Below are 26,164 nucleotides of genomic sequence, written 5' to 3' on the forward strand. Positions count from 1 at the left end.
TAGGTAAAAGAGATCTTTAAAGTACGTGTCAATTGTTATTATATTTTAATTTACGATTCTGTCTGCACGAATGTCTTTTTATTCTAGTATGTATTGTATGTACGAGTATTCTGTTTGTTTTTATTATTGTTGTGTCTGCTATTTTTGTGCCATTTTTAAAATTTGAATATTCTCAACTTATGTGACTTTTTTGGCCCCGTTTCGAATATTGCGGCTATGACGACGCTGATCCCTAGCCTCTTTATCTCCTCCCTCTTGTTATTGTGAAATTCCGAGTGATCCGCCTAAAAGAAAAAGTGTCAAATAATAGACAAGCGATTTCTGTATGTACTTGAAATAGTGAAAAGTGACGCAAATAACGGTCAACAAGTATGAATGATCGACCACAGATACGCTGTAAACAATTCAGTCTTTTTTTTTTTTGAAGTCTTCCATTAGTTATCAACAAGGGCTTAGCTGAACATAACCTATTCTAAGTATCTACTGTCTGCAGGGTATACCAAATACCAAATACACAACTCGAATATTGGAAATTGGAAAGAGAAGAGTGAAAAAATAGCAAAACACGAACATTTGTCACAAAACGTAGTTAAAGAAAATTAAAATGCTGATGGATTTGTTGTTGACAGTCCAATAACTGAATTATTAGGTTGAACATAAAATATTAATTAATCTCTGACTTCCCACAAAACTTAAACTCGAAAAAAAAATAGAAAAACAAAACAAGAATCAATCAAGATCGCAAATGCAGCATGTGACTGACTTTGTGACTCTCTTTTGGCTAAAACATTTCTCTCCATTTCTCTGGACTCTTTTGGCTCTCTGAGTATCTCTTTACAAACTGGTTCCACATAGTTTTAGCCGGATTGTTCGTCCATTCACCATTAATTTTCATCCATCTCTTTTGTTTTTTGTTTTTTGCATTTTATTACTATTTTTTGTTGTTTCACTGGCAAAAGCAAAGTAAACTATGTTTACTTTATTGTCTCTCAATCGTGTTGTGTTCTCTCTCTCTTTTGTCTGTCTCCTTCACCCAGCTGGCGCTATGCTAAGCTTGTCTGCTTTTATGCAAACTACTGTTACAGTAACAACAGCAGCAATAACAACAACAAGAACAACAAGTCTTTTGTGCCGCACGCGCCGGCAGCGCATTCAAAGTTTGCGGGGCTTTGTTATCAGCACCGTTAAGTTTGTGGCGCTTTAAGCTTTCGGTGCACGTGAAATTCGCGGCTTGCAGTTGATGTTTTTGTAGTTGTTGTTTCTTTTACATTACAACGCCTTTCCACCTCTTTCTCTGCACTCGCCCTCTCGCTTGCTCTCTTGTGGTTACAGCTGTGTGAGTAATGGCTCAATAATTTGGCTGCCTTCTTCGACGCTGCTCTTACTCATTCTCATTCTTTCCATTTCCCTCTCCCCAAACCACCTTCACTGTCAATCCTCCCACTTCTCTCTCACCCATTTGCGACCCGCCGACGATAAACGGTACAACACAACAATGGTAACTAGAATTTGTTTATCTTGACTTGTGTGTAGTTTTTTGTTCTTTCCTGATATTTAACCAAAATGTATCATGACGCTTAAAGTTGATTGTTGTTTTGTTGTTGCTGTTGCTGCTGTTGCTGTTATTGTTATTATTGTTGTTGGCTTTTGCACTTTTGTTTACACAAGTTGTGGCGAGCTCATGTTTTGTTTTTCAGACTAGTAGTATTTATTGTTCCTGTGCACGGTTCACGGAATTTGCAACGGCTGCAATTTAAAGTATGTGCGAGTATGTAATAACAAATGGGAGTGGGTCTTCCTATATGAAATTGGTGGGGCATGGGACTATGAATAGACATCAATCTCAACCATATTATGAGATTAGTAACTAAAATTTAAGAAAATTATGCTTATTAATACTTTGGAGTTACCATAGCGTCTTGACCTATTAATTAAGAATTTCTTCCGTATTTCTTTATATGATATAAGATTTACTTACAATGCAATCATCTTTCGAGTTTCCCTTAACTTAAAATAAAAGTATTTTTTTTTCACTATTATAACGACTTCCTCAAATTACTTGACATGATATATCGTTTGATAGTATAATTTTTTTCAGTTATCATATCATTGTTTTATCACTTATGTATACAGCCATTCTTAAAATTATAGAATTATTGTGACATATTGAGTTTCTTTTGTATTACCTGATATGATATTTAATATTTCTTATTGATGGATAGCTTTGTAGTTCCTGAACTTTCCTATTCTTGTTCTAATCAATCAAGTTTTTTCTCAAGTTTTTTAGAATAATTAAACTTACCGTGGTTTCTATCGAAAATATATCATATTGTGTGTCTAGTAAAAAGTTCATTGCTTTTAATTGTAATAACAATGTTTAACAAAAAGACAATTAGTCATTTTTGCATTGGACTCTTTTCTTCTCTTTTATATCCCTCTTTCTCTTTAGTAAACCCCATTTTAAGAGTGTGTTTAGTATTCTAGGGTTTTCTTGAAATTATTATTCATACATATTTATAAAAAAAATGTTGACGAATGTGTAGTTATATTGTATAAGTTGATTGTTTGGTTCAGCCGGATCATGACTGTGAAGTATGCTTATCTAAACGGAAGAAAAAGAGGACAGAGAACCCCCGATAAACGGCGGTAGTATTGATATCGATTACATTTTACAGTTAGTCAGAGAGTCGGAGAACGTTGAACGTCGATCGTCTGTCATAGTGTCAGTTGGTCATTAGTTGGTTCGACGGTAGTCCAATTAGAGTTATGTGTTTGCCTTGTTGTTTTTGTTGTTGTTCGTTTTATTGTTTACAGTTGGGGAAGTTGTTGAATTGCAATTGGTTTTCATTTCATGGCACTGTGAAAAATCAGTGAAGCATTGAAACGTTTCTAAATATTTTATGTTTGTTTTTTGTGTGTCTTTGCTTTTGTTTTTTTTTTTTATTTGATCAGTGTTTGTACTTGCAATAAGTTTTGAAGTACTGCGAGACTTTACCCACATTCGGCTAACTGACCATAAATCCTTCATGTGGTTGGGCTTGGCAACTGGGTGGTTAACACTCGAGTGGAAGTGGAAGCTACTTTCAACGGGCTAGGTCAACAACATCAAATAAATTCAGCTGTATTGCATAATTTATGGAACTAGACTGTGGAAGTGCGAGGGTAGTTCGTAAAGTATAGCATTAATATAACTAAATTGTTTGTAAACTTTATTTACCTTTACTTATTATATTTATTCGACAACTTCTTTAGCACCTCTCGCTATCACAACCTTCTTCTGGCCATTTCTATTGATACGACGAGCTGTCTGACGGGACAAAATAAAAATGAAATTTCTTCTAATCGCAATTTATTGCGGTATAGTGAACGATTTAGGGCTACACTCAAGCAATAGCTTTCAAATTATCGAGTATTATAATGCCAGCCCCCCATATATAATCATAATAAGTATGAGTATTTATATATGGTCACACTTGACTATCCACTTTCGATGGCGCCCTCTTTAGAGAGTGTATTTCGAGTATAAACTGTATGTTTTAACAGTCGAGTGGGTTGAGGTCTTTTCGTTTTTTATTGCGTACAGGAAATACGCTCGATTGCAGTGCAACCCTCTCTATAGAGAGTTGCTCGCTTCAAGTTCAATGTCAGTTGCTGTTGTTGTTGTTGGTGTTGCAGTTGCAGCTGCCTGTTAACTGTTGCAATTTGTAAACCGGTTCTTGGGCCGCAGCTGGAGTTGGGTCATGATCATGATCATCAGCATCATCGTCAGCTACTGCAACTGCAACAATCAATTGGAGTGGCAGCTGTTTGAGTTGATTATGAAATGTTACAGAGAAAACCGGCTAGATCTGGAGTTGTTTATCGTTGAAACTTTAAACGATAAGGAGAACACGTGATTCAAGATTTGCCACTTTTAAATTCCAGCACATTGATAAGTCGATTTTTAAAACAATAATCGTTATGATGACGTATGTAGATAGATGTGAATGCATATGTGGCAATATTTGAAATCAGTTTTATTACACGACACATTATTGACAATTATGTATGTTGATAATTTACGATCGGTGCCCATACATTACTGTCAATTGTTTAAATAGTTGGTGAGCATTTGAAATCGCAACCACGATAAGCGATCTCGATAGGTGGCTCTAATGGATGTTTAGGGTAGCCTTGTGATAAGAGCCGCACCGGGACCGGACTCTCTGACATTTACCAAATTCATATACAAACAATAATTTAAATCAAAATTAAGCCAGACACTCGAAGCGATCGATCGATCGATCGTTTGACTCGCTTCACCAGCGCCTGTTAATGAACCCATAAAATTGATCACCACGTTAATTTTGTTTCCTTTCCTTTGCTTTTGTTTTATTTTCAGAATTTTGTTTTTGTTTTGTGAATTTATTTGCTTTTGCTTTAAGATATAACACCTTTGCTTTATGGTACTCAACATTCACACTTGTCTAGTTTTTCTGATAACTTCATAAAAACGTGTAAATTAGTTTCGTTATTTTTGCGCTACGTGCCACAAATTGAAGCGCCCAGCGAGTCACGCGATCTCCTCGATCGGTTCGATTGCAAAATTTATAAATAAACCAATTTAGATTGCCTATGTGTGTGTTGAGATTAATTGTGGTAAAGAAAGGAATATTCTTAGACGCGTAAGTGGTCTATGATGGACTTTTACTTAAATAGATGGGTTGAGTTCATCAGCTGACGTACATCAGTCTAATCTTTTGTTTCTATATATGAACTCTATCATTTCATTTTAACATGTGGAATTCCCAGTTCTCAATGATGTGTGCAATACATTGAACAAATAACTGTTGATAACATAATTTAATAAGTAGATAAAATATTTGCTAAATGATTCAGAGACTAACTAAATATATTCACAATGATTGAGAAAGAACGTAGACACTTGTGAAAGTCGATATTTATCACATTTTAGAGCGAAATACTTTGATAAATATGTTCTTAAGTGAACTTTTCTTAAACTTTGATTAAAAATAATATCGAAGGCCTTCTTTACTACTTCAAAATGGCATAACTTTGTCAAATACTGACTGATTTTCTTGCTAAATGTCAAGTTTATGATTATTTGGCCTCTACTTTGATTCTGCATTAAAATTTTAGAATTAATTTTTTTCATCAGTGTCTATTTTTTCCTTAAGAGTGTCAAAAGTAACACTTCTTCAAAACATTCAAAATGTCATATCTTTTTCAAATCTAAAGAGTCGTTCCTAATTAATATATGATTTATTTGTTAGGTAATATTTATATTTAAAACAATTGCATTTTGTTCCTAATGATGAAGAATAATCAAATTTGCATTGATATATCAGTTTGTTGAGCTTTAAAAGTAGATACTTCCTCCATGATAAGGCCAATAAGTTTATAAAATTCTCTATTTGTCCAATCTATCAAGTTAGTTTATTAGTTAATAACTTGCTCGTAAGTAAGGCAGTTCACACATTGTCAAGGTTAAGTCCCTGTGTGGGTGTGTGGTTGGGTGTGTGTGTGTGTGTGTGTGTTGGTTGTGTGCACAACAGCTCAAGTTTAATCCAGGGCCGAACTATAGACAAACACACGTCGAAATAAACTCATCAATTTTATCGCACAACGAATCGAGTTTAAGACAGTGTCTGGTCACATTGGTCTTGCATAATCAGTGAACAACAAATAGCGAACTTGGCCAAAATGAAAACAAATTGCGAGGGATAGCTATAGAGCATTTGCGGAGGCTATAGAAATAGGCCGTATCTAAGCACGAGACTCATGTCGGATTCGCGACTCATCCATTAACACCACAGCCCAGCACACCACAACATGAAGTGACACGAGTGGTGCGAATCACAATCGTTTCTCTGCTGTGGTTCGGCATAACGAATCGAGTCGGGTGGAAAATGTTCTGGGAACCACACATAAATCAGCGCCATCGCAACCGCAACAGGTTCACACGGCTTTCGTTTGTCATTGAGCGTGCTTCGCGTTTATTTTGGCCTCTCTCGTGTTCGTATCCTACAGATACAGCTACGTATCCTGTAGATACGACGCGTTCACGTTCGCTTTCGTGTAGATAATTCAATTTGTGAATAGAAAAATAAAATACAAAAGGTGCCTACTAAATTATTTATACAGTTTTTTAAGGTGCCGCCAACACGCAAAAGTCCTTTGAGTTGTGAATTGTGAATTGTGGTTAACACTCACAGTTCAATTTGATACTCAGTCTGTCAGTTTGAATTCTAGTTCGAGTGGTGTCGCAATCGAGTTCATTTGTTTGTTTTGCTCAACAGTTAATTCCGAAAATAATTATAATGAAAATAGAAGTAATAAATAAATAAATGCGGCTTCTCAAAAAGGCTGTTCTAATGTCGCCATTAAGTGTACGATCAGTGAGAAGCCGCCGTCTCATCATCATCATTACTGTCATCATTATCATAGTTGTCTGGCATCATTGTCGTCATCAAACAGACCCCACCCTGTACAATGTACAATGTTCAGTGCTCAGTGTTCAGTGTTCAGAGTTCGGCGAATTGATCAAGTGAAAAAATTAGAAGCAACGAAAGTCGCGTGCTCGACCTCCTCTAGCAATTCCCAAGTAGTGCGTGTTTCTGGCATTTGACTTTAATTGAGTCGCATCGCGCAATTTTATTGCTCTATTCTCAGTCTGTTTATTTGGTTGATTGTTTGTGTGTGTAGCAATTGCCCCTCTCTTTTTGATTGTCCATATTCTTATATTGTTTATTAATGAAATTGCGTTCTAAGTGGTAACCCTCTTCTCCTCTTTGCTCTTTCCTTTTCAGTTGTCCATTGGTTGATCTCCCGCTGGAAATTATTGCACCGAATGCCGAGATTCTTGGAGCATACGCAGTGGCCACCTCGTTTCACTCACACTTCAATGCAAATTCGCTGGTGCAGGCGCCTACAGATCATCAAATAGACAGACTTTAATCCAAAACGATCCTCACAAGGATCGAGCTTTCAACAACACTTTGGAACTGTAAGGAACTACCAACAAAATGAGTTTCAGTTCGGCCAGCGGCAGGGAGAACAATGTTCGCAAATTGTCCTTCCTGGGCTTCAATACAAAGAAAAAGGTGAGTGGCAAATACGAGAATTATATAATTCAATTATGGCATTACAGTTTAAAAATGTAAAAAAATTAAATAAAATAACCAAGGGGAAATTAATTGGGGTATGACTAGAAAACTGTAATTTTTTATATTAGAAAATCTTGTTTTGGTGATAATATAAAAATTCTGAATATTTTTAATAGATTTGTAATTGTTTTGATGGATGAGTAATGTGAGTTCTGCAAATAATTTATTTTTTTTTTAATTTGGGAACTCTTGTCTTAGAACTTCTTCACTCAGGCATTAATCAAATGAGTCTAACTACCCGTTTAAGCTGCCTTTTATTTTACAGAGTATTTAAGTGCACTTCAAAAAATAAATAATTAGCCAGATTAACACATTAAAATCGCGACGAGTACGAGAATTCTATTCGAACCTCTAAAAATCCATTTGTCATATGTTGTCATCGTAGTGAAAATATGAGCAACACTTCCTAATGTTCGATTAGATATACTTGGATCTTTTTAATTCATCTAATCTTGTCATTTACTGTTACTCAGTAAATTTCCACAGCAAATTATTGAAAAAATCGTTAACAAAATGCGTTGACTTTCGAGTTTACACACATTTTTTATATGCATTTTTATTATTATTAATTCGTTTCGGTGTTTTTATTATTTTTTTGTTTTTGTACTCGAGTAATGTCAAGTAATTGTTATTGATTTTATGTTATTGTTGCTATCGCAATTTGTGTATTTTGTTATACATTTCCGCACTTGGTGTTGCCTTTGTGGTTGGTGTTGTTGTTGCCGTTATTGGCCCAATGCCCGCCAGGCAGTCAGTGACACAATTTAGAAACCAGTTTCGCTTTTTGGTTTCGATTTTGATTTCGTTTTCAATTTCGCTTGCGTATGCCAATACCCTAGACTAGGACTGAACACATGTGTGGGGGGTGCAAGGCCTGCGGGGGGGAGGGGCACATAATCATGCTCAGTCATTCACACAGTGACAGTAACAGTAACAGTAACAGTAACGAAATGCGAGCACAAAAGCGAGCACATTACGTATACGCCGCTTGGCACAAGCAGCCAGAGCAACGAGGGCGGCCTTAAGGCCAAAGCGAAATGAAAAAAGGCTGAATACAAAGCGAGAGCAAAACAAAACACAAACAGAAACAGAAACAGAAAAAAATCAACTAAAACGCACTTTTAATTGTGCGTCTAAACAGAGAAACAGAAAACAGTTAACAGCGGGGCACAGGAAACTCGTTAGACTGTCAGACAGACAGACTGTCAGGCAGACAGACACTAAAACAGAGAAAGAGACAGAGTCAACAGTCAATAGTCGGCAGTCGAGTGTCGACAGTCAACAACAGGAAATCAATATTCGTGGTCAAGGTTGCAACAACTGCAACTGCAATAGTTATAATATGAAAAGTGGCAACAAAAGCAATAAACTGTTTGGCATTGGCATTGGCCTGTAAGTGCTCGTAATCAAATCGTTGACACCTGAGTCGAAAGCCATCCCAATCCCCTCACCTTGACACTCACTTACACTCGCCACACAACAAGAAGAGTAACAACAGCATTTACTCAGACTATTAACTTAATTGACAAGGCAGACCAAGAGGAAGAGAAAGAGCGTTGACTGCCTCAACTAAGTAGACTATGATTTAGGCGCGCAACATTTCAATTACTCGTTAGTTTACCCCGCGGGTGCCATCTCTCTATTTGTGTGTGTGTGTGTGTGTGTGTGTCATATAAATGTAATGTGAACACTAAAGCTACCTGTTATCATTCGTAATTGTCGTCGACGGCCTAAAACACGCACATGGCACATTGGTTACAAAATTATTTCACAAAATATAGAGAATTGAAATAAATGCAATAATAATTTCTTTTTCGAAGCTAATCTTAAAGTAAATCGCAGAATTTTCCAAGAAAAGTTACAAGAATACTCAGAAATATATTTTTCATTCAATACAAACTTAAATCCATTGAAAATTCTTTGATAAGAAAAATATACGGCATGTCAAGTAAATAAATTGACATGCGGAAAAAAATCACATCTTTTGTTTATTTTGCAAGAAAAGAACCTTTTTCATCAACAAATACAATACTGTGACTTTTTTTCTTTATCAAAACATTTAAATAACATACTGCACTGTATGACAAATTTTCTTAGAACTCGCCTTAAAACAAAAGAACAAATAATAAAGATGACCGCAAATTTGTATAAATTTTCTTAGTATAATCGAATAGTTTTCTCTTTGAATTTGCATATTATTTGATAACATTTATTCTGTGAATTTGAAATATTATTAATAGATTAGTGCATTCAAGTGCTTCTAATTTGCATAGTGTTTTAAAAGGAAGCTTTTTGGTCAAAGCTTTGCTTGGGCACCCACTCACTCTCCCTCTCTCCCACTCGCTTTCTCCCGCACTTACTCACACTCACTCACACAGACAACTGTGTCGACCTTGACCGTGTGCAAGGTTTGCTTTCGCTCTCACTCTCCTCTCTCTCTCTCGTTCTTTTGTCTCTCTCTTTCGCTTGAGCTTCTGGTCTTTTGTGAAATATGCAGCAGTGCGTTAGGTGCAGTCGCTGCCCGAAATGTCAACGAGCTTTCACGAGCAGAAGCTTTTGGCTCGCACGTAAAGTGCAGTTGATTTACGTCAGCAGTTGTAAAAGCCTCGCCTCGGTCAGCGTCGACGTCGACGTCGGCGTCGGCGTCACTGCCAGCGGCTGCCATGGCCGTGGCCGAACAGCTGTTGGCGCTGCAGCGACGCTGGCAGCGCAGTAAGCAGCGCGGTTGGCAGCTGTGTGCTATGCTACAGTTAACTGTAAGAGGAAGGCGCGCTTTTATTTTGCGCCTGCGCAGGACAAACATGTGTGCCGCAGCAGCAGCAGCATTGGCAGCAGCAGCAGTGGCAGCAGCAGAAGTGGCAGCAACAGCAGCAGCAGTGGCAGCAGCGACATTTGCTGGGAAACCTTCTCAGATGCCACAACTATTTTTGGCTTAAAGAGCTCGTCTTTTGTTTCGCGTTCACACTTTTTGCATCGTTGTTGTTGTGCGAAGGGGTGTGTGTGTGTGTGTGTGTCTTTAACGTGCTTGTTGCGGCTGCTGAGGCTGCTGCTGCTTGTGCAACACTCTGTGAACTGTTCAGCAGCTCGCGGGTCAAAGTGCAACAGGCAGCAAGAAGCAACTATTACGAAAGCAACAACAACAGCAACAACTATAATAACTAAATAACTACAACTGTAACCAAGTGAAAGTTGTGCTTTAAAGTTTGCAAAAACAAAAACTTGCTTATAAAAATTGCAATTGTAAAAACTTTGTTGTTGCTCGCATAAATACTCGATGCCTTCAAGGTAAACCTCACTGAATGTTTGATCTATAAAACTTGCAATACTTATACCGTTATACACACACTCACACACACACACACTGATACAGATAAATTTGTAATCTACATGCACACAACACCTGCAAAAGTTTTCAAGAGCATACAACCTTGAAAAATATTAAAACATTTGTGCTCACGCACACACATACAACTACAGATACACACACACTGCGACAACCGAAATTTTTCATAAAATTATAGACAGAAATGTATAAGCCCAGCACAACAAGTGAGCAACTTGGCCAATTGCCCAGGCTCAACACACACACACACACACACAGCTACAGTGGCTGCCAGCTTTTTTGACCCACAACTCTTAAATATTACACAATTTAAATGAATATATTTATTAATTTAATACTAGATAAAACCCAACCAAAACAATAAAAACCAAACAAACTTAAAAATGTAGTGAGTGAAAAAAGCTGTGAGCCACTGTAGAAATTCGTAAGCACACACACATACATATATACTGGCTCACATTCACTTAAATATTGCATACTTTTTCGGGCAATCACGCAACGTAATGTGATAAAATGGCACATGGGCGCAAATATAACGGGACAAACGAGATACGCTCTCTTTTGGAGGCTCATCTTTTTTGCGGTCGCTGTGTGTGTTTGTGTTTGAGCCTAATTCACACACATACACAGAAGGCAAGAAGCCAAGTGAAAAGCAATCTCAATTTCAGTATCATTTGCTCATATCGCATGCTTTGCATGACACTTACACACCCACTCACACGCACACACATACATATATACACACACACACTAAGAGAGATAATACGTTGACCTTGAAGTGTGCAACACTTTTGTAACTCTTGTGGCAAAACGGTCGGAGGCGCAGCGTCAGCACAAATACGATATGTTTTAACGCCTTTAAGAGCACAATGAACGTTTTGACCTTTTACACGTGGCAGCTGTATGCCTTCTCCCCTCTCACTTGCCCCAACCCGCCCTGTCCTTTCTTTGTCTCGCGCGCTTCCTGTCCTTCAGCTTGGTCGAGCATTTCCGCTGCGGTATTCCCATTAAATTAACACACACACTCACAAAGACGGACAACTAAACGGCCTGACAGTGCGACAGACAGACGGGGAGACAAACGCGAACACAGGCGGGCTCGAGCATCGTTAATTTGTGCAAACAAATACACAAAATGCGTTGTCAAAAAGGACCTGAAAGCAGCCCAAAGGAATCGTCGCAAATTATGCGCAACATTCGGGAATATTTCCATCATTTCGGTTTCTTTTGTGCCCCTCTTCCTTGATTTACCCCTCTTAAAAAGTTAAGCATAAAAAGTATCTGGCAAAAGTATCACAGTCAAAAGTGAAATGTAAAGTTGAACAATATTGATTCATGTCCTGAATACTTTTTTATTCCTATTCTCAGCTGTTCTTAAAATAACTTAAGAAAAAGAAATGTGTATGATAAGTTTTTATTCTATCAGTGGTATAAAGCTAGATAGCAAGGCAAAATATTGAAAAAAGAAGATAACATTTTAAATATTAAATGATTGATTATTTTATTTTAATAATTTTACTATTGAAAAATTTCAATTCTATTAATATATCTGTATATTTATTAAAAAAATTACTCTTGGAAAATTTAACAATTGGTTTGATAGAAATGCTCTGCAATTTAAAAAAAATTACTATTTAATTACTTAATAAAAACTCAAAAATTATTCTTTAATTACTTCAAAATTTTTTTTTTTAATAATATATAGCTACTCTATTGTAGTCTAAGGACTAAGGACTATAACAGGGTATCTCACGCCATCTATCATCGTCAGCTTTTTATTCGCCAAAATGAACATTGTTAGGCGTAAAATTCGTGCACAAGTAATGTGAATAAAGATAGTAAGAGTAGGTGAAAAGGAAGCTGAAGAAGTGCTAAGGGGGAGGGGTGGGCGGCTGTCAAAATGGCGGTTGACATGGACACGGACATGTCGAACAGAGTGCCACAAAACTTGAGACGCTGACGTTTTTAATGGCAACGAGAGGTGATGAAAAGTTAAGCACGAACGTCTGAGCTTGACTTGAAAACTTATTGGTCCCAACTGCTTATATAAAGTTGTGGCAGCAACAACAACTAAAACAACAAGAACAACAACAACAGCAGTCAGTGCAAACACTCAAATCTGTTCAAGTTGTTTGCCACAATTTGATTCAATTTGGCAGACATGCAACATGGCAACAAAAAGTTGCTTAGGCCACGACCACATAACTTGTTTATGACTTATAAGTCACGTGCCGTTCAATGTATCCACTCCCCCCTCCCCTCCTCCCTCAGTTAGCTACCTCGTTTATCTTGCTTCTCGCTGTTAACTTCTCTCTTCACCCCTTGCCCCTTGGGAAATGCTCAGTCGCAGTTGTCAAATCGCATCAGAAACATTCAACAAGCAAACTGCCACATACATGACTAACTTTTAAAGCAGATGAGTAGCCGTGAGTGTTGAGTATGAGTGTTGAGTGTTAGAGTGAGTGTGTGCCTGAGTGCTTACACACTGCTGCACACCTGAGTAGGGACCGAAATAAATATTCAATTCAATTTGCAAGCTCAACAGAATTTTCAAAGATTAGCACAGATTCGTGAGATCGTTTGGGAAATATTAAAAGTTTTTAAGCTAGAAAACTTGTAATTGAAAATATAACTAATATATAGTACTATATGCTTAAGTAATCTAAATAAAATTCTTTGATATTTAATTGAGGATTTTAAACAATTCGAATGCATTATAAACATCCTCTTTAAGACGTGAAATGTCTTGGACTATTTCTAATTTCTATTTTTAATACGCAGATAATATGTTGAAATTTGTTTATTAAATTTAAACAAATACTTTTCTCTTATTTAGTTTAAATGACAAATTGTTGAGGAACTGTCACGCTTGTTTTTCAGCTATTTGGGCATGCTCAAAAATATCTTTAAATAAATTGTTTGCTTAAATTTTTCGCTTGTTTTCAAGTGTTTTGCGTCGGTTGCATCTGGGGTGTTGTTAGACTAGCAACTAGGGTTGTCGCTGTTGTTGTTGTCGTTGTTGTTGTGGTTGGCAATGTGTATAAGATCATCGGCGTTTTCATATTAATTTAGCAAAACGCAAAACAAACAACCACAAACGAAAATTGACATCTCAGACAGGTGAACTGCAGGTTGGGTGTGGGAGTGGAGAGGGGAGGAAGTTGGCAAGGTATGCCATCGATTATTCTGATAAGCAACGTTGACATTGCTGCATAGCACAGTGTCTACAATGCGTTGTCTGCCTCTGCTATCAGCGATGGCAAGTTGAGTGGTTTTGGGTGGTATGAGTGGGTGGGTGGGTGTATGTGGGTGTGGGTGATGCACCTGTAAGCGGTTAACTCATAATGATGGCCTTGGCTAATGGCTGTATGACAAAATACTTTTAGTGGGCACGCTAGTGTCTACACGCTGACTATCTGCTAATCAGAAAATGGCAACAACATCAACATCATTATAATTTTCATATGCGACCGCACTTTTCCTCTCTCTCTCACTCGCTTTCTCTCTCTCTCTCTCCTTGGGCTCGCTTTGGTCGCTTATCGATTAATTAACGTAACATGCCACGTTACGCTTTGACTTATCACAAACACACCAAGACGGAAAAAGAGAGAGAGAGAGGGAGAGAGAGAGGGAGGGAGACAGCTAGAGACAGGACAGTTTACCGTTGACTCGTGGACACATTTGATATTCCCACGTGCAGGCTCTCAACGTTATTAAATTGCTATTTATAGACTCGGAACCGAACCTATGCGAACTCAACCCAACAGAAATATTGTTTAGATATATATATACACCATATTTCTATCTATTTTTTTTACATTTTCTATTGTGTGTTCCCTTATTACTCTCGCTTTTTTTATATTCTTATCAGCCCGCGTAATTGTCAAGGATACTACGAGTTCCGCGATATCATAAAGTTATTTCAGAAATTTAGCATAAAATGTCAAACAAAGTGTGTAGGAGGCGGAAGGTGTAGTGGGCGTGGCAGACAGGTATTATTATTGTTGTGTATACAATAGAACGGAGATGGGGAAAAGAGGGCTGCTATAAAGTTAATTTCATTTCTCATTTTCATTTTCATTTATGTGTGTGCTTAGTATAAGATGGATTTCATGTTGTTGCGGCTGGGAAAACCTTAAGCAAACAGTTAGAAGGTGCCATTAAAGTCAAACAAACAGTTGGCTAATGTGCCACATTATTATAATACCAGCAGACTTAATGCTTTGACGAATGAATTTCCTTGTATTAAGAGAAAGCCTTAAGTTGGAGGAAAACCTTCTTAAATCGAGCTAAATTAAATACGAAATTTTGTATTTGAAATTGCAGTTTGATCGATGAATGTTTTGGTAAAAGATACTTATATATCTTATATTTTCACTGAATGATTTGTTTATTAGCAGATGTCATAAACACAATATTTGTAATGTACAATCGATAACAACAAGTAGCAGGAATAAACGACAATTTGAAATTGGACAATCAATGCTTTCGTCACTATGAAAATCAATTGATTTCGATTAAAAACAATTAACAATAACGCCATTAAATATACTTACTTACAAAGAGATGATGTACGAGCCGACTATTCTATTGTATGATATATGACAGAGCACCAGCTATATTTCTAGAGTGCGTAGCACAGTGATCGGGTGAATGGAGGCTGAGGGGGGAGGCAGGAATGGGATATCATGATGATGTCTGCAAGATACAATGTGCGGAGCGCTACTGTCAATATTTACAGAATTATATTTACACATGACAAGACAGCGACGTCACGCGCCAACTACAAATACAAAACTACAACAACAATACTCACAATAACAACAACAACAAGAACAACAACAATCACAACATCAACAATAACAATGAGCAGCGTGATGCTGCCAAGTCACATGACTGACGTTTTTCTTTTCTTATAGATTTTTAATTGAAAAGTATTTTGTTGTTTTGACTCGGATAACGTGACCAGAAATCATAAGAAGAAGCAGCAATTGAGTAACCATTACTTATAAATATATGCTATTTTTTCGCATATTTCATAGTCCGGCAATGAGGATCCCGATGAAGTGCTGTTGGACTTGGAAATGGACAAGGTCTTTGCCGGCTCAAGTGCACGCAAAGAGAAGTTCGATGTGAACACCTTCCAGGACAACAGCCAACTGCCCATTGGTTCCCGCAAAAAGAGCAGTGGTAAGTGAATCCCAAATTCAAAAAGAAACCATCTTAATATATTTCCCACCATTTATAGTACGCCCCAATGATCTTAACATAGAGGAGGACTCGGAATACGAGAGTCAAACGGAACCATTAAATAATGCACAAAACTATGATGATATACCCGAAGATTTCCCATTAGTCTCGGAACGAGCTGGACACGGCGATCACTCGGACAATTCCGCTGATGAGAAGCACGTGCAATTTGGTGATGCAAAGAAGAAAATTGTCATCACACCGCCCAATCTGAGCTATGATGAACAGCCCACGGATCAATCGCACGAACGTAAACGCAGAAAAAGGTTAGCAGCAGAAAGATTGAAAGATTGAGAGATATCCTTTAAAATAATTGTTGTTTTCTTATAGCCGCCATCAGTATTATAGACAACGTAAATTCTCACATCAGGACAGCGTGGAACCCAAAAAGACAATCGAGGAGAACGGTGATGCAGGTGCGCGTAGGATCTCTGTGCAGCCTGAGGACACGGCATTGGAGGTAGGCCAGCCGTAACTCTAGCTAATCCCAATCCAATTGATAAACCCAAAGAAAATACCTTGCTAACTAACCACATTTGACTTTGGTTATTGGTAGTAGTATTCAAATTACTAAACCAGTCAAAATACCATTTGTTACCATTGCTTTTATCTCTTGCTGCATCCTTGAACGCTCGGACTCGTCATCCACCTGTAGACAAATGGCCAAATGCCGGCTACACAGGTTGACCACAATCCCATAGTTAGATCCCTTAACCCACTGTTGCCCTCTTTAATTGCATTACTATAACAAACTGGTTTTCTTTCCCTTTAGGAAGCTGATCTTAATGAGCTGAGATCACATCGTTCGGATGATCCTCGCGCTATGCGACGCCATAAGATACATCATTCATCCATCAAATTGCGTGAGTTGCCACAGATAACGATTTCACCGTTCCAGAACAAGAAACCAGAGGTCGATCACAGTCCACATGAGGTGTGTATTCATTTAAAGATCTTGAAGATCACTCTCACATTTTAACATCTGTCTTTCGCTTTAGATATTTGTACAACTGGATGAGCTCATCGGCGTGGGCGAGGATCGGGAGTGGAAGGAAACAGCGCGTTGGATCAAATATGAGGAGGATGTGGAGGAGGGCTCCGATCGCTGGGGCAAACCGCATGTTGCCTCTCTCTCATTCCACTCGCTGCTCAATTTGCGTCGCTGCCTGGAAACGGGCGTTGTCCTTCTGGACCTTAACGAGAAGGATCTGCCCGCCGTTGCCTATCGCGTTGTTGAGCAGGTAAAAAGCCTTTCATCTCTTTACTATCTAAACAAGGGATTCATACCATATATTTATTTTATTTGTAGATGGTTGTCGATGATCTTATCGATATCAATGATAAGCCTTCGGTCATGCGATCGCTGCTCTTGCGCCATCGTCACGTGAATGAGCATCAAGGTGTTCTCCCCTTCACCAAGCGCAAATACAACAGTTACACTAGCCTGCAGGTAATTTCAAACACTCTGGGAATACTCACTCTATCAACTGACACTCACCGCATTCATTTGTGTTCACAATTTAACTATTCAACTGCATTCATTCATTGCCTGTACATAAATTGGCTTTCCTAAGCGATATTTGTTAATCACGATCATCGTCGTGTCTCATCTTATATGCTCTTGTCTATTTCTGCATTAATGCGCCCATAACTGTGCTACATTTCAACATTCATTCAACAACCACAACACTCGATATCGTACAACAACAACAACAACAGCAACTAATACCCAAATCGGTAATTGTATTTAGACAAAACATAGCTACTAGTTACAGCAACAGATACAGATACTTATATGCTTTTATATACAGCTGCAGATACATTCATAATCAAGGCTGCAAAATGATGAGATATTTGAACTAAAGCTGAAAGAGAACTAACATTTTGTCAAGCTGAACACAAATCAAATAATTTATTTTAAAACAAATTTTTCTTCTTGGTTAAAATTTTTAATCTCTTTAATTATTTAATTGTTAAAAATTGCGTATACTCGTAATACTAAACTCTTGACTTTCAATTCTTTCAAGAAAACAATTACAAAATTAATTAACTTGTCTTTAATCTCAATGTTAAGCTGTACGAACAAACTAAAAATGAGCAGAAAAATTTATGCTCTCAGTTACATCACAGATAAAAAATAAAAATTTCAATTATAGATTTTTGTATTTCTTGAGAATATGGATTTTTCGAAATTATTAATATCAGCTTTACGTTCCTGAATCGAATCTGAGCCATAACTCACTAATTTGCAGCTTTGCAATTTGTATACTTATAATATTGTCAAATCTTTGTGCAAATTGTAACATGCTGTTGTGTGTATCTTTTCACACTTATTTTCTTTCGTTTCTTTGCGATTCTTCTTCTGTTCTTCCTGTTTTGTTTGTGCAAAATACATATATCTACATATATGTGTATTTATGTATCTTTACACTGTACACTTTGTCTCGAATGATTGCGCACCACACCAAAAGCTACTTTGGATGGGCGCGGAGGCGTCACAGCAGCTACAACAACAGCAGCAACAACAACTACAACGAAATCTAGCAAAGACAAGACGCAGCATCTGTGTCACCTCCAGTGCGCCGCCGGCAGCGATGCTCAATGTGGGGGCCATAGATCATCGACGACACTCGACGACCTCGTATCTGGGTGTAATAAGTTTATTGCCCTTTCCCCTGTTTGACAATCTCCCTTTATCCCCATTTGTTCCAGTTGAATACGGGGAATGAAACCGAAATCTGTAGAAGTATCTATATTTCAATCATCTATTTATTATTTAGATGCATATAAATCTTTTGTTTGACCAGTTTCAATAATAACCTGTATTCTATACGAATATTGATCATTTCCACAAGATCGATCTTAATAACAGTCTATATTTTATAAGGATAATGTTCATTCATAAACATTGTTAAATGTGAATACAGATCACTTGATTGATTAGTTTTAATTATGATCTTTATTCAATAAGTGTATATATTTATACATTTTTCATTAAAGAAATGTATATTTTGGAAAATTTTATTTAATATAAATATAGATCAATTGCTTGATCTGTTTCATTCCCTGTATTTATCAATTGTTTTTGCCTTTGAGTCGAGTTTCTTTTTAGCCCACATAGCCTCGTTCTAGCCACGTTACGTAGACCCCTCTTAGAACCACTTTAAATGCTCTCCAACTTCCAACTTCCACGATTGGCAAGTTCTCAATTGTGTTTGTTGTTTTAACTTTAACCCCTACCTTACCGTAACTGCACCAATCAATCGTTTAACCCTTAAGTGCACGCCTGTTTCGATGTTTCGATGTTTCGTTCTGCATGTGGTGCCTGTTTACCTGTTACTCAACCACTTTTGATCACCACTGGAATTTCGTGGGTATTAACGCTTTCTCTGATCTTAACAGAACCTCTCGGGCACCACGGATGACAAGAAGATCAAGATATTGCCGGCCAACGAGATTGGCGGCAGCAAGCGGAGCAACGAGCTGAAGATCGACATGAAGGATGACATGTACTCCTCCTCGCAGGAGGATCTCAAGAAGCTGCAGAATGATACCATACTCAAGCGCATACCCGCGGGCGCTGAAGCCACCACAGTTTTGGTAAGATCAAAGCGTAATTCCTTTAGAGAATTTACTAATGAGTTTCTCTTTCGCCAGGTGGGTGCCGTTGAGTTCCTGGAACAACCCACCATTGCCTTTGTGCGTCTCTCGGAAGGCGTCATGATGCCCTCGCTGACAGAGGTGCCAGTTCCTGTGCGCTTCATGTTCGTGCTTCTGGGACCACTGAACTTCGATCTGGACTACCATGAGGTGGGTCGATCCATCTCCACGCTGATGGCCAACGAGCACTTCCATGCCATTGCCTATAAAGCAGACGATCGTCGAGATCTATTGTCGGCCATCAATGAGTTCTTGGACGATTCGATTGTGCTGCCACCTGGCAACTGGGATCGTCACGATCTGTTGCCCTTCGATGAGCTGAAGGCCAAGAAAGACTGGATTCGCACGCGGAAGATTAAAGCGTTGCAGGTGAAGCGGGACAGCGAGATGATCAAGATCGGCAGAGATGAGGAGAAGCTGCTGCTGGATAAGCAGGCACTGGGTGCCATTGCCGGACCAGGAGGACCTGGTGGTGATGGCGATGACGATGATGGTGGGGATGGCAAAAAGAAGAAACCGAATCCCATGGACAAGACACATCGACTGTGGGGCGGTCTCTGCAACGACCTCAAGCGTCGCATGCCCATGTACAAGAGCGACATCCTCGATGGTCTCAACACGGAGACACTGGCGGCCACCATCTTCATGTACTTCGCCTGCCTCTCGACGGCCATCACTTTTGGCGGCTTGGCCTCGGCCAAGACGGACAGCTGGATTGGCATTTCGGAGACTCTCATTGCCTGCTCGCTGGTGGGCGTTATATTCCACTGTCTCTCCTGCCAGCCACTGGTCATCATTGGCACCACTGGACCGCTCTTGCTCTTCGACGAGGCACTGATGCGTTTCTGCACGGAGAACAAGTTTGATTTCCTTTCGTTGCGGGTTTATGTTGGAATCTGGCTGATCATCATCGCGCTCTGTGTCTCGGCATTTGAGGGCAGTGTCTATGTGCGTCTGCTCACCCGCTTCACGCAGGAGATCTTCTCGGCCTTGATCACATTGATCTACATTGTGGAGACCATGATGAAGCTGGTGTCCATCTACCAACTCAATCCTCTGCTCGCCGACTACAATCTGCCTCCTCCCACTCTGATGGAGCATGACAATGCCACAAGCTTCAATGTGAGTGTGAGTCTGTTGAATGGAACGACCACCATGGCTCCTCCTCCATCCTCCGCCTCGAAGTTGCCCAGCAATCAGCCAAACACGGCCCTCTTTTGTACCATACTCACATTGGCCACCTTTGTGGTCGCCTATTACCTGAAACTGTTCCGCAATTCGCACTTTTTGGGCCGCAATGCGAGGAGAGCACTTGGTGACTTTGGCGTGCCCATCTCCATTGCCATCTTTGTGCTCGTGGATTACCTGGTGCCTTCAGTCTACACCGAGAAGTTGGTGGTGCCCGAGGGTCTCTCGCCCAGCGATCCCACGAAACGTGGCTGGTTCATCGGCTTCAACACGAGCTTCGATACTTGGGTGCCTTTTGCGTGTGTGGTGCCAGCTCTACTTGTCTATATCCTCATCTTTATGGAGTCACAGATATCCGAGCTGATCGTGGACAAGCCAGAGCGTGGCTTGAAGAAGGGTTCCGGCCTCCATTGGGACATTGTGCTGCTCTGCCTGCTGAACACCTTCTGTGGACTCTTTGGCATGCCTTGGCATTGTGCTGCCACCGTGAGATCGGTTACCCATGTCTCCTCAGTCACAATTATGTCACGGTGAGTTACTGATCCTTAACTATTCCCTTCGATTCCCTTAAGCAATTTTAAGAACAATACTGAGAATACCAAATACAGAATAACAAATTTTTTTAAGAATGTCGCAATTTATAACAAAATATGTTTGATTTGCGATTTATTTTTGCTAAGTTAAGTCAAAACAGGAATCAGAAAAATAGCATTGCATATCATTTTTCTCTAAGAAAAAGAAAGGGGAAAAAAACAACATTTTACTTTAAAGTAGGATATAATGCTTCTTTGACGTTAATTATAGAAAAGAATTTTCAATATAAATATGCACATATTTATATGATTAAACGGTATTCCATTTTTATTTATTTATTGCTGTTGTTTATTTATAATTGTTCTTGATCTGGAAATTTTTAATATTTATAAAACGATGTGGTATATTGGGGCCACCGGAAACATGATGCCTGCAAATATTAAAAGAGCCTTTTAGCTATGGGTTTAAAAACTTTCATATAAATTCAAAGTTTATGCGCCATGATGGAAGTCGAAGAATTTGAGAAAAGAATTGCGAATTGCGAAATTAATAATGAACATAAATTGTATTGTAATTAATCTTATCATTATGTTGTTGGTTCGTTTGAAAAGCTTTATATATGAAGTGTTCATCGTAGAGAAGATCTTTTACGACTGGCAACCGATTCAGGAAACATGTATAAATATACAAGTCATATCAGATTTCGATGTGACCTGTTGAACTCATCTTAAACTCGACCAAAGCAATATTAAAAGCCTTAGACTTGTGCGGTGCTTTGTGGTTGTGAAAGAAATTCAATATGTTCAGTAAATATTTAATAAATAATTGACATCTATCTTGGAAGTAAATTCCCAAACTTTGTTAATCTTGATCTACATAAACGAAAACATACATTTAGAACACAATGTTTGAATAAGCAATTTCATATATACATATACATATATATATATATATATATATATATATATATAGCATTGTAAATATATTTATAGGTCAACAAGTTCCATTGTTGTTGCTTGCTTATTATTGTACTTGATAAGCACGAAGCCAACTTTTAATTTCTCTATACAGTAATATTTTGTGCGCTTGCTACTTTAAAACTGATATTTCTTTGACTTAAACATCTAGGCGAGCCTTAAGGTTTCCTATAATTATAATATATTAAAAGAATAATTAAAATATGAGCATAGGTGATAATGAGTTAAAAGTTCAACATGCATGATGGGGTTGTCGAATTGGGAAGGGAAGTGTGGACTGACAAAATGACAATAGACATAAATTGCATTGTAAGTTGAAATTTAACCTACCTATGATTACAGAAACGACATCTATTATTGAAGGATATGCGTATCCAGTCACTGAAGATATTAACAGATGAGTTGAAGAGTTAAGTTAAGAGTTGAAATTTCACTTACTCTGTATCCGGGATTTCAGTTTGAGGATTAAAGTCACTGTTTAAATGACGGGCCATGATGGGCAGTCGAATGTGAAAGAGAATGGTGAATTATAAACTTTTGATTAACATGTATTGTATTGCAAGTTGAAATACTTCTTACTCGTCTAATGATGAACCAAAAGTAGCGCTTATCAGCAAAAGAAAACAAACGAAAAGCTTTAGATGTGTAGTGTTCATCGTAGAGCTGGTTTTTTGTGACTGACGATCGACTTTAAAATATGTCGTATAAATATGCTAGCCATATCAGATATGTATGGGTCGGGTTGTACCCATCGTGAATTCAAGTGAAATAGTACTCAAATTTAAATATTTGAGACTTTGTGTATGTTCTGTGTTATCTGTTAAGAAAATAAAACAAAATTGCTTTAGTCGAGAGAACTCTTTTAATCTCTAACAACCCAAATCAAACTTAAAAGCAATTGTCGGTGCTTCAATTTGTTTATTTTTCAAATTAACTAATTATGCAAACATACGTTTTAAATGCATTCACTTATTTTATAAATATACCAATAATTATTAATTTTATTACAGTTTTGAAGACTTCGAAAAGTAGTATAACGGAATCGTTTTAGTATAATTTGCTTCCTTTTTCTCATAGTTATTTTGTTCTCTAACTTTATTCTTATTCTTATCTTATTAGGAATTTTTATTTGGTGCCATTTTTAACCAGTTTCAACTCTCTTCTTTTGCAGCACACATGCTCCTGGTGAATCCCCGCGTATTATCGATGTGAAGGAACAGCGATTGTCCGGCTTCTTTGTCTGTGTGATGATTGGATTGTCGGTGCTAATGGCGCCTCTTCTGCGTCTCATCCCAATGGCCGTGCTCTTTGGCGTCTTTCTCTACATGGGCATCGCTTCGATGAGTGGCGTTCAGTTCTTTGAACGGTTAGACAATGATATAATCCTATTATCAGTTTATATAAATTAATAATTTTTATCAATATCTATAGTGTAAGACTGTATTTCATGCCCGTCAAGCATTATCCCCCAACGAACTATGTGAAGCGTGTGCGTCCCTGGAAACTACATTTGTTTACCACCATCCAAGTGCTTTGCCTGGTGGTTCTATGGACCGTCAAGTCATCCAAGTTCTCGCTGGCCTTCCCCTTCTTCCTTATCCTAATGGTGCCCATCAGACAGCAATTGAACTCACTCTACAAGCCCGAAGAACTGCAGGCGGTAAGACTTAATTTAAGATACAACTGAATGAGTGTTTTAATTTATGTTTTATATTTTTCAGTTGGACGGCAGCGAGGTGAGGAATGCTGAATCTGAACCCGATTTCTATGAGCAGACCAACATACCAGCCTAGTGACTTAATAAGCAGCACAGTTAAAAACATGACCTCGCCCCGAGGGGGCACAGGTCTTAGGCCAAATGCATAAAACTAACTTAATTAGTCCTAACTTTAAATTAGTTAATACAAGTATTAAAGCCCAAAATCAACCCACGAAACAAACAAGAAACAAAATGATATCAAAAGTAACAAAAGAAACAAGTTCTGGTGATCGGATGAACGAACTACCTGCATTAGTATTTAGTACATGGAAAGAGAAAGAGAGAGGAGAAGAAAAGATACTTACACACCTGAAGAATTGAAACCTATAGATTGTAAAGAAGATTGAGAGAGTCGACAAAACAAAGCGAAACATTGTACCTAAAGTGAGACATGACATTGTAGGGCAAAAGTAGCTAATTATGTATTTTTCAAGATCAAAACACGAGATCAACAAACTAAACAGAATTACCCGATTGATCAGGCAAACAAGGACCTTCATTTCTGCCTTAAGACAACATGTTTGCTTAGCGAAAATATTTAGAAAAGAAACAGAAAATGACATATACGAGTATTTATTTGATTTCCTCGTTATTTAGTTTTCTCGTTTCTTCGTTCGTGCGTATTATTAGCAATAAAACATTTTGCATATTATATATATATTATTAATATATATTATATTATTATCAAAATAATACTTACTCTCGGTTTAGTCTCATCGAAAGAGCAATGAACATGATAAAGCATTCTTAAAGGAAATGATGAAGAAACTATTAACTATTCATTAACTAAATAGCTTCAACTGGCGTAGTGATAATTAGTGTCAAACACACACAAACTAAACTCCCAAATCCCCCTCTCCCCCCCAACATATATTTAAAAGAAGTAATATTATTATTATAGTAATGATAACTGAATGAAAAGTGAAAATTGTTTGCGTACCTCCCGTTTAGCGCACACTTTTAAAGTGATTGCTCCGTTGTGACGTACTGCTGTAAGTTTGCCTTCTTATTGGGAATATTACCTATTGTATAGTCGTAATTCGTTCCAATAATACAAATACACATACACTTGTATGTGCGGATATATGTGTATCCGTTCGAAGCGACCTAAACCTATTTTTATGTAACTTGCATGTACATGTATCGTACGATACTTACTCTTAAGTAGTTGTTGTCTAGTTTGTTTTATTCAAATTCAAATAAAATATGCAATTATATTAAATTTCAATACGTTGAATCTATATTATTTACTGAACGGGATTGTACTTTATTGGACTTGTTGACTTTCTATATACAGCCTCTATTTTCAGCTTTACTTAGCAAATGTTTAAATTTTCGTTTTAACATAGATTTTTTTCATGTGGGAAAGAAACATTCGGATGGATCTAGATATCAATTTATGTCTTTATCGAAACTGAACTAATTTTTGTGAATTTTTACATAATTATCAAAATTTATCCTCTTTCTTCACCTATTTATGAACAGTTATCTTCTTTTCGAAGTATGCAAATCTATTCGAGTCCATTTCATGTATGGTAAATCGTTTCTTTTCTACAAATAATTCCAATTATAAAAAAATACTAATTTACAAACAGTGTAGTTGACTTTAATCTGATTGATTGGGTATTTAAAATAGTTTTGTTTAGAAAATCAACAGTTATTTTTTTTATATATATTTTTATTTCATATTTTCATGAAAAGTTTATACAGTGATACTTACTAAATGGCAACCTGCCTCCTTCGAAGCTGTTGCAAGACTGAGGCTTGTGTTTTTATGCCTATCAGGTGGCACAGTCGAAGCTTAGAGACGTTTTTTTAGCTCAAGCTTGCTGCATGCTGCAAGCGAAAGCTTTTTGAGAGTGTATGTGTATGCCACATAAAAAGCTGTCCCAAGAATGTGAGAGAGGCATTTGAACTTGAGTGAAAAGGACTATGCCAACATGGCAAGTGTGGGGAATGGGACGGCAGTGATAATGGGAAGTCAACATGCCAACATATTGTGACAGTGACAGTTCAGGACGAGTCGCCATCAACGTCGGTTCATCTTCAGGACACAGCTGACAAAGCAGAACGTGAAGCGTGAAACGCGAAACGCGAATCGGTAAACGGGAAAAACTACGACAAAACTGATAAGAGCAAGATCCGCAAGCAGAATTAAACAAGACGCGAAGTTGGCGCGTTTTTATGACGACTTTTAACTTGGATGAAAATGGCTAATAATTTCGTATCCGCAGTCATAGCCGTAACCGTAGCCATTGCCGTAGCCGTAGCCGTATCTGTATCCGTA

General features: G+C 37.9%; 1 protein-coding gene across 2 annotated transcripts; it reads left to right on the forward strand.

Annotated features, from left to right (window-relative positions):
* On the forward strand, positions 1 to 25,105 carry LOC117788378 (anion exchange protein 3). Of its 2 annotated transcripts, XM_034627142.1 has the most exons (14): positions 1 to 21; positions 6,810 to 7,103; positions 15,552 to 15,699; positions 15,758 to 16,025; positions 16,090 to 16,219; positions 16,532 to 16,693; positions 16,758 to 17,000; positions 17,069 to 17,209; positions 18,231 to 18,410; positions 19,162 to 19,359; positions 19,417 to 21,137; positions 23,290 to 23,484; positions 23,550 to 23,778; positions 23,840 to 25,105. In XM_034627142.1, exons 2-14 carry the CDS (start codon positions 7,026 to 7,028, stop codon positions 23,909 to 23,911), a joined length of 3,765 nt encoding a protein of 1,254 aa, XP_034483033.1. In that variant the 5' UTR covers positions 1 to 21; positions 6,810 to 7,025; the 3' UTR covers positions 23,912 to 25,105. The 2 variants fall into 2 exon arrangements, with proteins under 2 accessions (XP_034483033.1, XP_034483034.1); XM_034627143.1 differs by lacking the exon at positions 18,231 to 18,410 and having other exon boundaries at positions 2 to 21.
* Positions 25,106 to 26,164: the final 1,059 nt, after the last annotated feature.

Source organism: Drosophila innubila (genome assembly GCF_004354385.1).
Source record: "Drosophila innubila isolate TH190305 chromosome 3L unlocalized genomic scaffold, UK_Dinn_1.0 0_D_3L, whole genome shotgun sequence".
NCBI lineage: Eukaryota > Metazoa > Arthropoda > Insecta > Diptera > Drosophilidae > Drosophila > Drosophila innubila.

What these genes read in the sequence shown, in the direction of transcription:
- LOC117788378 (XM_034627142.1), top strand. Translation starts at nt 7,026, where the DNA reads ATGAGTTTCAGTTCGGCCAGCGGCAGGGAGAACAATGTTCGCAAATTG. An exon ending in CTGAGGACACGGCATTGGAG is followed by an intron (nt 16,220 to 16,531) that starts GTAGGCCAGCCG and finishes CTTTCCCTTTAG; the next exon opens with GAAGCTGATCTTAATGAGCT. An exon ending in GGCGTTCAGTTCTTTGAACG is followed by an intron (nt 23,485 to 23,549) that starts GTTAGACAATGA and finishes CAATATCTATAG; the next exon opens with TGTAAGACTGTATTTCATGC.